At 39.0% G+C, this 15,980-nt stretch overlaps 3 protein-coding genes across 3 annotated transcripts; 2 read left to right on the top strand and 1 right to left on the bottom strand.

Annotated features, from left to right (window-relative positions):
• Positions 1 to 439: 439 nt before the first annotated feature.
• Positions 440 to 10,005, top strand: AK88_05057 (uncharacterized protein; the record flags this gene model as incomplete). Its single annotated transcript, XM_012482659.1, has 3 exons — positions 440 to 9,165; positions 9,320 to 9,536; positions 9,688 to 10,005. 3 exons carry the CDS (start codon positions 440 to 442, stop codon positions 10,003 to 10,005), a joined length of 9,261 nt encoding a protein of 3,086 aa, XP_012338082.1.
• Positions 10,006 to 11,863: 1,858 nt separating this feature from the next.
• Positions 11,864 to 12,735, bottom strand: AK88_05056 (uncharacterized protein; the record flags this gene model as incomplete). The annotated part of the gene is made up of 3 exons (XM_012482658.1): positions 11,864 to 11,968; positions 12,260 to 12,315; positions 12,690 to 12,735. The coding sequence occupies 3 exons, from the start codon at positions 12,733 to 12,735 to the stop codon at positions 11,864 to 11,866; spliced, it is 207 nt and encodes a 68-aa protein (XP_012338081.1).
• A 2,038-nt stretch (positions 12,736 to 14,773) lies between these two features.
• AK88_05055 (uncharacterized protein) lies at positions 14,774 to 15,917 on the top strand (the record flags this gene model as incomplete). The annotated part of the gene is made up of 1 exon (XM_012482657.1): positions 14,774 to 15,917. A coding segment is annotated over one exon (1,143 nt), but the record flags the coding sequence as incomplete, so codon positions are not given.
• Between the last annotated feature and the right edge of the window lie 63 nt (positions 15,918 to 15,980).

The raw sequence follows: 15,980 nt of genomic DNA, 5'->3' as shown, positions 1-15,980 counted from the left end.
TAACTTATCTTTCTGTCATCCCCTTGATTTATGAGAACAAATCGTGTAATGTGCCTGGAAGCAGAGATAGACACCAATAGACCATCTGCAGATTTGATAACTACACATAGTACGAACCACCAATCGATTCATCATTTATAAGTAGATCTACACTTAGCACGTAGGGGAAATTATATGTGCCCTCGTGAAAGTTTCTTGTACCCGCGTGAACACTCTCTGAACCGGAGAAATGTCTGCGTAACTAACGCAACATAGTACAACACAATGGCATGTGCCACTGCCCTGCACAAATGCCTTCCTTCTGCGCATATATCCAATTCGCCTTATATTTTCATCTTGCATATTTGTGTAAGACTCACTTGTTCAGTCCTCGCTTTCGCTTCTCACTCCACCTGTTCTTTTCTTTTCTTGTTTCCTTTGTTCTTTTTTTAAATAAAAAATGAGAAAAGGGAAACCGAGGCATGTGCCAATGTTTCTACGAGGGGAAAATAAAAAAATATTTTTTACATTTTTTTCATATTTTATGTCAAAAAATGAGTTAGATATCATCTTTCAGCATTATGATATTGGACTAATTGTTCTCACCAAAATTCACAACATAAGAAAAAAATATGAAGATGAAAAAAATAGCATGCAGAAGGATGAAAATAAGCTGGACGATGAAGATGTGGAGTCGTTTGAACAAAAAGTCAGAACCTTTTTCTTGAACTATAAGATGGACCCTCCACATGGCCAAAATGAGGACATACAAAAAAAGAACAACAATAGCCATAAAAACGATGGAAGAAATGTCATAAATGAACAAACAGATAGGGAGAACTCGAACAAAACAGACGTCTGGAGGAGTAATTCCTTTCGATCGATTGCAAAGACGGAGGATACAAAACGCGAAGGCGATAATAACGGACTTCATAGTGTAGCGGAAAGAGCACCTGAAAGTTTTCACCACAGTGATAACCACAGCCTGTTGCAGGATGCCAGACAAAGAACCCCTGAAAATGCAGATATTAATATAACTCCACAGATCAATCCCCACGAAATAATTTGCAACGATGTTACCAACAGAAGTACGTTAAAATTAGAAGGCACCATTAACAATCATGAAATGTGCAGAAGAAACATAAAATTAAAGCTGGAAAAATGCCAAGGTGAAATTGCGCCCAGTGTAAGTGAGTACCAGGAACAGGTAGATAATAACACCCGCACTAGCTGTCACAACACATTGAGCTCAAATGATAATCCTTCCCTTAAGATAAAAAATTTGAATCATGAGAACCATAACCTCATAGAAACAGAAAAAAGAAATGCACAGGAAATAGCAAATCTTATCAAAATAGAAGCAAGTGGTGAAGAGAAAGATAAGGTCCAAATGAGGACAGGTCAATGGGGCCAGAATATACAAGCGCAGCAGCGCCTACAGCAGGATAAGCAAACACAAGAATCTAAAAACGCAGAGAGGAAAAAGGAGAGTACAGGGGGAAAACAACGTGTGTCGGTGGAAGTGAAAAGGGAAATTGTGCGAAATGAAGCAGACGTGGGTGAAGACTCAAATGGTGAACAATTAAATGGTGCGAGCAAGCATCATAAGGGCGAGAAGATAAAACCCAGAGGAGAGCCAGATGATACAATTTTCCCCGCAAGAAAGAAAAACGAAACTTACAAAAAATTCAGCAAAAGGATCAACAGAAAAAAAATAAACGAGTTTGTAGACTACCCAGACGAACATTGCTTTTACATCACGGATCTGTGCAAAAAAGGAACCATGCTATCGCTCAAGAGGAACCAATTAACAAACCAACATAGAGATAAATATAAATTTTCCTTTTACCCAAAATTTACAAACCCTCTAGGAACAAACCAATACCTCCCATTAAGTAGGCAAGTACCGCCTTTAAACAATATGCGCATGAAACTGAACTTATTTAAGCAGCTAAATCAGAAAACATTTACCCCTGGCACCCTTAATGAATTAGGTCACCCACAGAATAGTAATGAAAAAAGATTATCTAATGCATGTGCCTCATTTAACGAGTACTACATTTTACACAGCTGTTACACAGAAGATGAAAATCACTTGTCTAACCACACCTATACCCTCGATAATGTCGAAAGTGTAATTTATAATACATGTGACTGTACATCCTTCATGAATTTACAAAATGTTGTTTGCGACTTGAACGGGGTGGATATCCCACTTGAAGGCAGAAATGCAGGCAACCAAAGCGAGACACGTGTCCTCAGCTTTAACAGCATGCAGGGGGATAACGAGAAAGGAGTTGTCGCACAGAAGGGCGAAGCATGCAAAGGGGACATCGCCGCAACGAATGGCAGAGGTGACCATAGCGCTACCACCAAAAGCAGAAGCGATTCATGTGAAATATTAAAAAAAGACCAACACGATTTCCAGAATAAAAAAGCACGGCAGGGTGGGGAAAATATTGCTAAAGGGAAATTCAGTGATGGGCAGAAACACGGTGAAGAAACAGAACAACAGATCAACCCAGTGAACCATTTAACCGATCTCGTAAAACGCGAACCGACACTTCCCACGAACGATCATCACCACGAAATGCATATTGAGGGAGATTGTATTTTATGCTCAATTGATCCCAATGGTGTGGCAACCCCTGAACAAAGGAATGAACAATTGTTGACTATGAACGCCCACTTGGAAGACAACATCGCCTCCAGTAACAGCCATCCAAATAGTACTTACCCGCCATATTCACCATTCCCTTTCAACTCAAATTTTCAAGGAAACCCAATGATAAACAACCACCTTAGCAGCAATAACGTAGAGAATTATTTCACCAACGCGGATTCCACAAATTATAGGATTATAAATATGAGCTTCAACCCAAATAGCAGCATAGCAACAAATGTGTACAACAACCCTGTGACGAACCTCCCCAACAATAGTATGTACCCCATGAATAGTAACATTTATATCCTTAACAGTAAAAGCATAAATATATTGTCCGATGGGAACATCCTTACAGATAATCCCCTTCCAAATTGCAATTTAAATGATAACTGCTTCAAAAATGACTTACCTCATGCAAGAAAAAGTTTTTCTCATAATAATTATTACCACCATTTAAATCCATACTACATGTTCAAGTATAATAATGATCCGGCCATGACCAACCACAATTATCACACCAATGGTTACGCCAGAATGAACAACCGAAGCAGCACTTACACTACAGGAGGAATAGACAACAGAATTCATATCTTCGCAGATAGGCAGTACATAAACATGTTTCCAAAAAATTGCACCAAAAGGAGTTCCAGTGATAGAAATCCTTCCAACCAAGGCACTTCATCGCAGATATGTAACCACAACCTCACTCCCTACATGTGTAACCAGAACGAACATTTAAACCATCAAACAAACAGTACGAATAGTCTCTTCCATACGAATCAGTACTCTGAAAATCATATTGGAAGCACTCTACATAGAGACAAAGAGGAAGGCAATTCTCAAAATGTATCAGCAGCAAACCCTAACGAACTACTCAACATGTCTTACAAGGATAACGTGAATCTATGGGGCACATCAATACCTGGGGAATCTTTCCACAACACCAGACCAATCAATGTGGAAAACCAACCTACCCCTTTTGACAACATTTTAATTGACGTCCAAAATACACATGAACAACATGTAAAAAAAATGCAATCCCTGCTAACCGATTCTTCAAGTGGACAAATTTGCTCATTTAAAGATGAATTATCCGTTGGAAATGAAAACGGCGATAGAGTCCCGGAAGCAGAAAAATCGAGCTCAGAAAACCACGTCAAAGGTAAGAATATGATTACGCATGGGGAAAGTCACAATAATAACGAGGAAGCAACGCAGGTGGACCCAAACAACCACCCGCTTCACACAGAAACAAATTACCCACATATTCGCATCGCCAATAGCGAAGAAGCGCATCAAAGCGAAGTCTCACATTATGCATGGTCAAATAAATCTCACGTGGGAGAAAACAAAGAGTTAGGAATTGCGGGGGATGTAATATGTGTAGCAAACGTCCGAGCAGATTTTCCACACGACAATGAAACATTGAGAAGGTATAGGAACACGCCAAAATGGGAAAAGCATGAACAGGCGGATTTGAACTGGATGACCATGGGCAAAGTAAGTAGACAGGGAATCGACTTAGATGACATTCCGAACCACGTCTTTCGCCCTGATTCTCAACAGCAAACGCAACAACGGTACCTGCCCCACGCGGAAGACCCCCACTTTTCGGAAAACGCGCAACACAAACATGTCAACGAGAAGAGCAGCATCTTCCCGTCTGCGTTGAACCAGGGGAACAGCCCCAAGTCGCAAAGCCCCATTAGTCCCCTCTACACGTATGAGCAAAACGACGCAGGGAATGGAACGAAAACACACAGCAGCAACAGTGAAGTAATTATGTACCCCTCACAGTACTATGTGAATTACTTCCCCGATCCCATAAAGAGCGAACCTCGTTTTGATGTCCCAAATGTGTATAATCAAATGAGTGAAGAAAATAATGGTGCTCCAAATTACCATGTTGAGAAAAATAATTACCCATCGCATATTAACAAGACGGACGAAGTTGTCCTTCTAAGCACACCAGAAGGTAAATTTGCTTACACGAATGAACCCGCACCATGGCTACAACTACACAAAAAGGACGAACCAAATGATGCCCATTTCTTCAACAGCAATGAACAAAGAAACGACACCAACTATGCCCTAAATCATGTAAATTATTTCCCATGGCAAAATGAGTACTACAATAAAGAAGACAAAAACAATAGGGTTAATGAAATTAACAAAATGCTCGTTAGGAATAGTGAAAATTACGTTTTAACGAAGCAAGAAAATTATAGGAATGCCACACATAACACTGTACACTTCGAACCACAGGGTATGAATAATGGTACACCTTCGATGGAGAATTATGAACTAGTGGACTGTATGATGGATAGAAATGTAAATATGGACATCATAAGGAACCAGCTCAACAACAATGGGCGCAGTACTCCTAACGGGAAGCTCGGAAAAAGCGTGGCCATGAATGCGATAAATAGAACAAACGAGATGAACGATGTAAACACGATTAACAGAATAAACGAGATCAACGCTTTAAACGCGATTAACACCATGAACACCGTCAATACCATCAAAAATGTAAACAACATGAACATCTACACAAACAGCCTTATAGACAAAAGAATAAACCAAAATGAATTCCCACCTGAACACTTCCACTACCCACAAAGCCACAACCTAATTGTGGACAACTACTTTGTGGACTCCCATTTCAACACGCCACAACACTTGCACTATTACACAGAGGATCAAGTGATGCCCACAAACCCTCCACACATGAATGCTCATTATACGCAAAATAAATTCTGCTCCTTGCAGAATAATGATCATTTTGAACCTAGCAACATGGAAACAGTGCAGCATACTCAACACGATAATTACCACAATATGATTAACACCAATGGAGAAAATATAAGAATGGTTGATCCATATCGCGTGATGGAAACCAAAAATGATGTTCATCACACTTATATGCCCTACCATTTTAACTACTACAATGAAGGGCTTAACACAAATTCCTCCTGCTATGGTGGCAATGTAGACAACATGAACACATTTAATGATGATGAGATAAACGTTTCATACAACCACTCTTACTTAACTCAGCAAAATATGCATAATCATTACGACAATGCAAATGAACGAAACTTGTATGAGCAGGGCGTACTTAACCAATTTAAAAATACCCATCGGGAAAACCCCTGCCCGTTTTACAACCCATTAAGTACATATGCAGAAGGCAGCGTCACCAAACACGGGCTCGCCTTCAGACACATAAACCAGAGCGACAACATGCATTCGCACAGGGGAAATGCGCAGAATGTTGGGCAAATCCACGACAACCCTAGCCGCAACCGGGACGGCTTTGATCAGAACAGTGAAGCGAAAACTGATGGAACAAATAACAACGCTAGTGCGGGAAGTAGTATTCGAAATGAAAACAATATCACCAACAGCAACAATAATGAAGGCGACACGAGCATCCGAACACACACCTTTTTCAACCACGCAACGAACAACCTATATAGCCAAGCCAACATGGACACCACACAAAACCATAGTGAAAATGACACAGCATATTCACACACGCCAGGAAGTGACAACATTAATAAAATAAATGAAAAATATCACTCATCACAGATAGAAACAAATAACAACCTATACGGTAGCATCGAAAGCGACGTTACTAAAAGCAATTCTCTGTCCAACTTCTTGCAGAGCGAACATAATGATCATTACGAAATGATTAGCAGTTTAACACCTAGAGAATCACCCAACTGGTATATTAATGCTACCAATAACAAAAGACATATGACCAATTTCAATTCGAATGCCACCGCTGAAATGGTGAGTTTTAACAACACCGCAGATGTGTACAATGTGCAAACGACAGACGACATAACAAATGTGTTCTCCAATAACTTAGAACAAATAAATTGGGACCACTTCTTACATCGCACGAATCATACGCACCATGATACAACCGTGTGCAATTTTCATCACAATGGCAGTGGACAAGACAGTGAGGTAAGTACAATTCATATACAGAATCTACCAACTTATAACAATTTGGCTAGCTTGAATGACATCCTCCCAAACAGTCTCACTAGCGGGATGACTAACCAAACGAACAGCAGCAGTTGTTGCACAAATGGCGTCACCAACTACAACCAGTGTAGTACTTGTAAAAGCATACCAGTAACCAATTTAACCTTAGGAAAAATGAAAAATGCAAGTATAGGAAAAGACAGCTGCCCCAGTGATGTACTCATTTTTAGTAACCGCACACATGCCCACACGAGTGATGATAACGGGACGGACAAACGGTTAAACCAGTTGTGCGGCGACCCAACAAGTGAAAATAGCCTTGCTATGGTAAAACAGGAAAATGAGTTTTCCACGGATAGAGATACAAATGGAGATGAACAAAAGGACGCAGACCCGTACGGTCCACAAAATAACCAACTCCAACAAATATTAAGCCATTTGAACCCATATAATGAAAGCTATAACGTTATGCAGCCCATAAATTATGGCCCTCATTTCCTTAATGAACAAAATTATCATCCATATGTTCCTCCCCACAATTTTAACCTAATGAACGGCCATGATGAAAACAGCGACGCGAGTTCTAAGAACACATTTTTCTGCATAAACAAAGGACCCATGTCCGAACAAACCAACAGTACCATTACGTACGACATGACTAACGAAGTGAACCCCTTCCTAAGCAATACAAAGAAGAGTGATTACAACACCAACTTTTATAATATACATAATGGGGTGGAAGTAAAAAAAGAAATATTCTCAAACGATTTAGAAGACACCACAACTGTTGATAGTTATCACAATGGGTACCATCTAACATGTGACCCAAATGGGGATAAACGAAACACCCCAATGAATCACAACAATCACATAGGTTCTCCTAATCTTCGTATGCTCAACTCGTGCCAGAACACGTACAATGACACATCAAATGAACTCCTAAATTACAAACATCAACTGTGCAATAATATAAACGACGTAAATGCACTGGGCAATAATTTGATGAATGCCATTGGGTTAAGCAAGACGTGCACACTCACAGACAATCTATACGGTATGCCAAATTTGAGACAGCAGAAGGGGGAAAGTGGAACACCATCAAGTTATCCAATCAACGAAGAGTCCAACAACACAGAGGGAAATAACCCGATTGCCACAACATGTATGAACGATATAAACAAATGGATCACTCCGAAGGAAGAGAGGATGGAACATGTAAATTCCTTGCTGCCCTGCACAAGTAGGAATAACAACCCAAACGACACCAACAAATTAAGCTCCTTTTTTGGTAACACCGTTGTAAGTAGAAACTGCCTGCATAATAAGAACCAATTTTTGCAGCAGCAAAGTGCCTTGTACAACATTTTAGGAAATGGAGGTAGTGTCCTCGGCAAAGAAATTGTTGACTACGATCAGATGAATTTCAACTGCATGAGAAATAATAATTATAATACCTACATGTATTTGTTTTATTTATATAAACAAATGGAGGGCAGAAATCACATAGACAGTAAACATGCAGCAGAGGGGGAAAATGATGCCAGTGGAAGCATCCATATCCGTAAGAACTTAATGAATATGGACAAAATGCCCACCCCCTTGTGTAATAGTAGCATCCCCAATGGCACGAACGCGAAATGCGAAAAGTACGCTAATGATGGGCCCCAAAACAGCCAGAGAACTGGAACACAACAAAATGCAAACCAAGACAGCATAACCCATTACACAGAAACACAAAACACAATTAACAACAGACCTTTGGATGCAGACTCAGGCAGAAATGTGAGCATCGAAATGGACAGCTACATTGGAAATTATCAAAACCAACTAAACAGCATTAACAACGTTAGGGATAACTTACTCAATGCTAATGTATATGACGTAGGCGTTCTCAATAAAAATTATCCACCAAATTATCCTTTGCATATATTAAACTGCAACACGGTAAGTAGCAACATGGTAAGCAGCAACACGCTTAGTAACAATTCGCTTTGCCTAAATGTATTAGACAGTGTACACCCGGTCCAGTATACTAATTATAGTACGCAACATTTGACTCAAAAGAATAAGCTCCCAATAAATGATGAGCGTAAAGACCACATAGGCAGTAATATTAACCTCTCTTCTAACCAACTGAAGAACCTCCTCCACAGAGACCATAGAACACAAAACAGTGCGAACCCACTCCACATTCCTCTGATAAATTATTACAATATGCAATTGTTACTCAACTACGTGAGGGAAAAACAGATGTACAATTCGATGAACCAAGACACTGCACAGGGTGCCACTGATATGAGCGTCAAAAAGTGCGATGGAGGTCATGTGACTACCAAAATGAACGGGATCGCGAACAGCAATGGAAACGACTACGACAGTAAGAACAGCGGTGATAGCAAAAGCACCCCCAAGGAAGGTGCAAAAGTTGGTGGGAAAACGAATGCCAAAGGGGGGAACACCAAAAATTTGAGGAAGCACAGCTATTCTATATCCTCTGTGGGGTTCAGCAACAGAAGTAAGAGGTAAGTCCAAGGGGACCCTTCTATGCCAACCCATATGTGCATGTGTATATATGTGTACATGTTAAACTCCGTACCAATCTCCACCACATGCCGCTAACCCTTTTTATGTGGAAACTCTCCCTAACACACACAAACTTTTCACACCCCGTCGCAGATGGACCATTTGCCCCTCTTACGTTTGCTGCAACAGCGCCCTATGCAGATTCAAACTAACGTGCAATTTCAAATTTTTGCAATTCAACCAGGATTATAATACGTTTAACACCCCATGCGCTGTATATAACTGCTACAAAAATATTATGAACAAACATAATTACTTTACCTCCACATTGTGTCCACAACAAACTTACCTGTCCAAACACTCAGCACAGGTACGCATTGATATTATTTTTTTTTTTCACGACAGTTACGTAGTAAAGTACTCACCAATAGTGCACACATACACTTATGTGCATTTTTTTATATACTTCCATAAGCATGCTTGTTTTACCTCCCTATCCCTACCGCTACCCCCCTGCTCAGGAGCACGAAACGATTTTCAACGTGTACTGGCACCTACTCAACAAAGAAAAGTATCAATACATACAAAACATTATCCTGTTCCTGGACAGCAATTTATACACCAGAGCCGTATGGTTACTAAAAAAAGGCTACAGTATGGATGACTTCCAAGTCCAAAAGGCGGAAAGAAAATTGATAAAATTGATGCTCCTAGTTTTTAAATTTACCCATGATTATAAAAATGACAGTGATAAATATGAGCATATAAAATCCTTCCTGTATTCTCTGAAGAGTAGCCACATCAATTTTGAGCTCATGAATCGCTTCCTCTTCTATTGAGCGCTCCGCATAAGATATACACATAGGCATGTATATGCACATATGTATGTCTATGTCTACCTATGCATTTGTTTATATACATGCCTATTTATGTGTATTTCTATTTGTGTGCGCGTGCGCACCCCCCCCTGTTTACAAATTTGTACACTACACATGTGCGTCTCTCCAACAGCAACCATCACCACCACCCACATAAGCATATCAACATGTTTGCTACAAAATTGAGCTGGCGAAAAGCAATTGCGTGCACCTGCGCTAGACAGATATACCGAATATGAAACGCGATACATGCCTCCTTTCCTTGCACACCTTGTGTACACCCCTTCACCACCCTAGTATATATTTTTTCCTGATAAATGACCCCCAAACTACCTTTGGAGCAATGACAAGGGACATAATTATGCTTTTAAAATTTAGTAGATATTTCAATTACAGATTAAGAGACGACAATCTAACTCATTCGGCTCTTTCCAAATGGGGCAAATTTGTTTTTTTTTTTGATGATGGTTAACACGTAGAACAGACCCAGAAAAAAGGGAAACAATTCAATCAAGTAACCGTTTGTGACCTTTTGCTTCATTCATAATTTTTTCTTTTCGCATAAAGGGCTTCCTTACATTGGGTGATGTCACATAAGTTAAGTATTAATGGGTGTAAAACTCACAATGAACAAATTAAAACGATGCTTCTTAAAAGTTTGAGAGAAACACAAAAAAAATTAAGCAGCTTTCAATGCAGCTGTCCACATGGTATGTCCTGCATACCGAATCAGCGCTTAAACACATGCCTTCAATTTCACTTAATCAACAAAACGGTGGTAACAAAAAATTGCAGCAAGCAAATGGGGAAGAAGCAAATCAACAGCCTGTTCTTCTTTATAAACTTTGCCAGAATGAGGATGCAATCTGCAAAAAAAAAAAAAAAAAAAAAAAAAACACATTTACTATTTTTCACCTATTTACAAATGTATAAAATAAAAAAAGGTACTTTACAATTATGACTTCAAATGCAGCGCCGCAATCTCTACTCATTTCACGAAACTGGCGCACTGCTGCCCCAGTTCACCACTCATATGCGCGATGCTTACTGTACGTGGACCACACGACCGACCAAAGGGAAAATAAAAGCCGAAGCATTCGACAAGGCACGAGCAAATTCACCACAGACGCAAACACCAGCGGAATTTGGGCATAGCTAATGATGCACAAGAGCTGAAAAAAGTGTCTAAATAGACGGTGAAAAGGGAAACATGCATATGTGTCCATCCGTAATCATAAATGTAAGCATGTGCCCAAGAGGAATTGTGCTCCTTCAAACATTTCCCACAGTGGACACAGCCGAAGCAACAATTCCTAATGGTGAGAAAACAATACGCGCCCCTCTTACATATTTGTGTGCAGCAGGGATAAATTGAGGGAAACCAAAATATGTCCAATGATGAAGGAAAAAAAAAAATATGCAAAGGTGTTCTTCTTGTCAGAGACTTCCTTATCTAAAAATATGATTCTTCGGTGAGGGAAATAACAAGGGTTGGAAGAATGAATGTCTGTACACACCTTCAAATGCACGCACATATATGTTCATAAGCGCGTCGTCCTGAAAAGACCGAAAGGACCCGCCGTATAACTTGCGACATTGTCAATAATGGTGCGGAGGCCCCCTCCACCTCAGTCAGCAAATATTACATGGACAGTGTTATGTAGACAATAAAAGATCCCCATAAATCCCCTAAATGAAAGGAGGTAAAAAATAATAATAAATAAAAATAATAAAATTACACACCAAGATGATCAAAAGTGATATAAATGGACAAAAAAAAAAATACACAAATATACTTCTCTCCAACTCGTTTCTCCCACTAATATTCCAAATAAGCATTACATTTCTTTACGGTGTTATCGTCATCGTACTGGTGAAAGCAAATGTGCAATATCTTCTTGTAGATACTTTTTGCGTCTCGTATCTGCGTTTCGAGAGCAACGGCGAAGAGGGGGGGGAAAAGGAAAAAAAAATAAATTTACACATATATACATATATACATATATACATAAATTAGCAAAGCGACACTATGTCAGATGCCTAGCTGCTACAAAATGAAGAAGCGAAATTATATCACCCTTTTGGCAAACCCCGGCGATTCCCTCTCATCGCTTCTTCTCATACATACACATGTATATATATGCATATATACACACTGCGCGTCCAATTTTGTTTGTATCCAATGGGACAGCATCCCATTTTTTATTTTTCAAACCACTGTGTCCGTAACAGGCTCATCCATTGAGAACTCATAATTCGTAATATGTGGAACTTTAAAAAAAAAAAAAAAAAAAAAAAAAAAATGAACGTGTTACCACGCAGATATGTAAGCTGCGAAAATTATAATGAACAGGAAGATCTTTTCAGGAAGACCTGACGGTTACCTGTTGCCACCATGGTGTACACCTTTCTTGTTATTTCCACTTGTTAGATTCGATTGTCAGCTGCACGTGCCCCTGTCTATTATTTTCTCTTAGCTTAAAACGTGTCCTGGTCGAGCGCACTCTCCTTTACTTGTTCGATATGATTCCATGCATACACACTAAGATACACATGCGTACGTGTTTCTCTCTCTTTTTTTTTTTTAAATGTGCAACGAGCACAGCAAGTGAGTTCCCTCTGGGTTAAACCAACTCCGCTCTTACTGTTTCGCTGCTTCCTTATACACTTCAACTTTGCATTTCTTTTCATCCCTTTTTTTTTTTTTTTCTTTTATTGGAAATTTCCTCCGTTTCCGCATATTTCCGCGTTTTGTAATTTTATGTGAACATTTTTTTTTGTGCTATATGACACAGGTTTACTTAAAATTAACACTTATTTCGCTCTCCTTGCTTCATCAGCTTATTATTATTATTTTTTTTTTCTTCACTTGTTCGCCTTGGCAGTTTAATCCTGCTTTACTTTGTTCAATTTTTCCCTAATGCATGAGTTATAACACGCCATTCTTGTCATTTTTAATTTTCCTTATAATATAGTGCTGCATTTTTTTTTAAGAACGCGAGTGGCGCCCATACAAATGTATAGGTACATATGTGTATGCATTATCGACAGGAATATTTTTCCTTTTTTTTTTTTTTTTAAACCGGTTAAAACGTCTAACAGGAACGGGAACTGCTGGAAAAAAAGCGTTCAGGGAGAATTCCCATTTTGCCTTTCAACCAAATGCGCACAACTTTGAGACATTTTCTTTCTTTTTTTTTTCCCCCCTTCAAATCTTTCCAATGAAAAGGAGTAATTTTTTTTTTTTTTCTTTCCCAATTAACATAAGTGCATTTAAAAAAAAAAAAAAATGAGAATAAATAGGTACACTATTTTGTCATAAAATGATAAGATGGCCGAATAAGCAAGCTGTACATCTTCATGACAAAAATTGAAAAACCATTCAACTCTGTGTAATGAAATTTCAACATTTTAAATCCTTAAAGGTTGCACCTTTTTAACACTTCCCACACATCTACATTTGGGTGCAGCCATCCTGCATTATCATAACTACGCTCTTTCGGTGATGCAAAAATTGAAACACTGTACATGATGCGTTATCTAACCCATAAATAAAAATAAAGCAATGCTATTTCTGAGAAACTGTTTTGCATAATTGTAGAAAAAAAAAAAAAAGTTAGTCCTTTCCCCTAACGGTGCACTAAGCAAAAACGGAATGGGTGGAAAAATGGATCCTAAGGAAAACGCTTGATCCTCTGGAAACGTATTTTGTCAGAGGGTAGTCTGGAAAAAATGGCGCACAAATGCACCTACATATATATGTGTGTATATTTATCTACACAATTACGTACGCTTATTTGCACACCTCTGTGGAGGCATCAGCGTGCTGACCTGGTGGCAAGCGAACAGCTGAGCACAGCCCAGCGGATATATCTCTGCCCAAGGGAAAATGACCAAAATGGCACACCCATCCTTCTATTTTCCAAAACGGCACTGCACTATGCTGATCCCTTTATGGGGACAAGGTACCTAAGTGCACACTCAGCATTTACAGCACTCCCGTGCTTTCACCCTTTCTTGGTGTATGTACACCTAGCTACCGTGTGTGCATGTCGAGCGAACACAGCAGGATGCTTTAAAAAAGGTGCCATGGCGACTGATTATTTTTTCAAATACTGCAATGGGATGCTGCAAAGCGGTAGGATAAGTTACACTACGTTATTCTGTGTTAAGTTATGTCATGCTATTTTATTTTTTTGTTTTTTTTACAAAGTTCAGACTTTTAAATTTCCCTTTCCTTTTGAATGACGGAAGACCGTACTAATTCCTCTACCATGCCCTCTCTCTAATTTTTTTTTTCCCCCCCTCGTATAATAAACTGTCAACGTAGTGTACCTACAATGTTGACGAGCATTTAAGCATATGTACACATGTGTGCACATATGAGTCCTTTTTTTTTGTATTTCCCCTTTACAATTCTTTGTAGAATTATAAATCAAATTAGGGTAGTACAACATCAGGCATTAAAACCTAGCTGCATGTATTTGTTCTGTGTCTAGGTAGAACACCAACATATACACGTGTATGCGTGCAACGTATACATTTTCCGACTTGCATTTTTAGATCTCCGTTAAGGGTTTTCCTCACGGTTCATATGTGTAATGAACCTGCAGCGTCCTGCTTGACGGCAACTGCTGCTCGCTCTTTTGCATCTCTTTTTTTTTTTTTTTTTTTTCTGCCCATCTGCTACGCTTTCTTCCCTTCTTGCTCTTCTCTACTTTTTCTTAAAATGAACTGCGAAGACGAAAAGGAAAAAAGTAACAATTCTTTGACGCCTTACACGGGCGAAAAGACGAGCAAAAAAAAAGAACTTCCCCTTTTCAACGCATTTGATGACTTCAAAATTGATTATTCCTTCCACAAACAAAAAAAGTCTTGTTCTGGTGTAATAAAAAACTCATTAAATGATGGGAATGATAGCAGCTCTGATGATAACAAAGACGATTTAAAAAAGTTGATTCAAATTATAAACCATAACTATATCGATAAACATTTTTATTTTAAAAAATTAAGCATTCATGATTTGTACAAAATATTTGTCTACTCAAATTTTTTAACAAAGTCATTAATTTTATATCCTTCTTTGATTCCTCATTTTGAACGCATTATAGAGAAATTGAAAAAAATAAAACACGAACCTACCTTACCAGGAGTCGAGGATGACCATTTTGTGTTTCCTCCCCTCGACTTACCCCCCAACGAGGGTCATCGGCTGCAGGCCAGCAGCTTCATTCAGAGTGCGGCCTTAAGCAGTGGCCTAGTTAAAAATGAAACAAATACGACCCAAGATGCTACACAGAACGCAGAAAAGAAAGCCTTTCTTCTGAACGTCGGCAAGGACTCCAAGTCAAGGAATAGTTTTATATCTACTGAATTAGACGAAGAAGAAAACGACATTGGGCAAGGCGAGAATGCACGAGGAAGACACCCATATGGCACAAGATATAACCATCTGACAAACACAAACTGTGACAAAATAAACAGTGGATCCTTCTCCGAGGTTCAAAATAAAGATAAAATTTCCAATTGTAATTACAACAGACAAGCAACAGAACAAAAGAAAAACTCAGACTTATTTCCATATGAAGGACCATCCAATTATGCACCTGCAAATGTAGGGATAAAAAATGCTCCTCTGAACTCTACAGTGAATGTGAAGAGCCCATGTGCTGTCCATAATAGCCACACGAAGAATGCCACCTCTGAGTACGATCGGGGTAATGGGAATAATGGCATAAGTAGAGACAATCCTAGCGTATCCATCCCATCAGTGGACAAGAATGTTCGTGTTTATAAAAACATAAATGAGTATGACATAATCGAGCTCAAAATAAGCGCTTCTTTTAACAACAAATATATATGCCGATATATAGGTAATATTTCGATAGCTATCAACAAGCTATTTTTGTACCTCTGTTTTTTTTTTTTTTTTTTTT

The sequence above is a fragment of the Plasmodium fragile genome (assembly GCF_000956335.1).
Source record: "Plasmodium fragile strain nilgiri unplaced genomic scaffold supercont1.91, whole genome shotgun sequence".
NCBI lineage: Eukaryota > Apicomplexa > Aconoidasida > Haemosporida > Plasmodiidae > Plasmodium > Plasmodium fragile.
The sequence above is the reverse complement of the archived record's forward strand: the minus strand, read 5'-3'. Positions and strand labels throughout refer to the sequence as shown.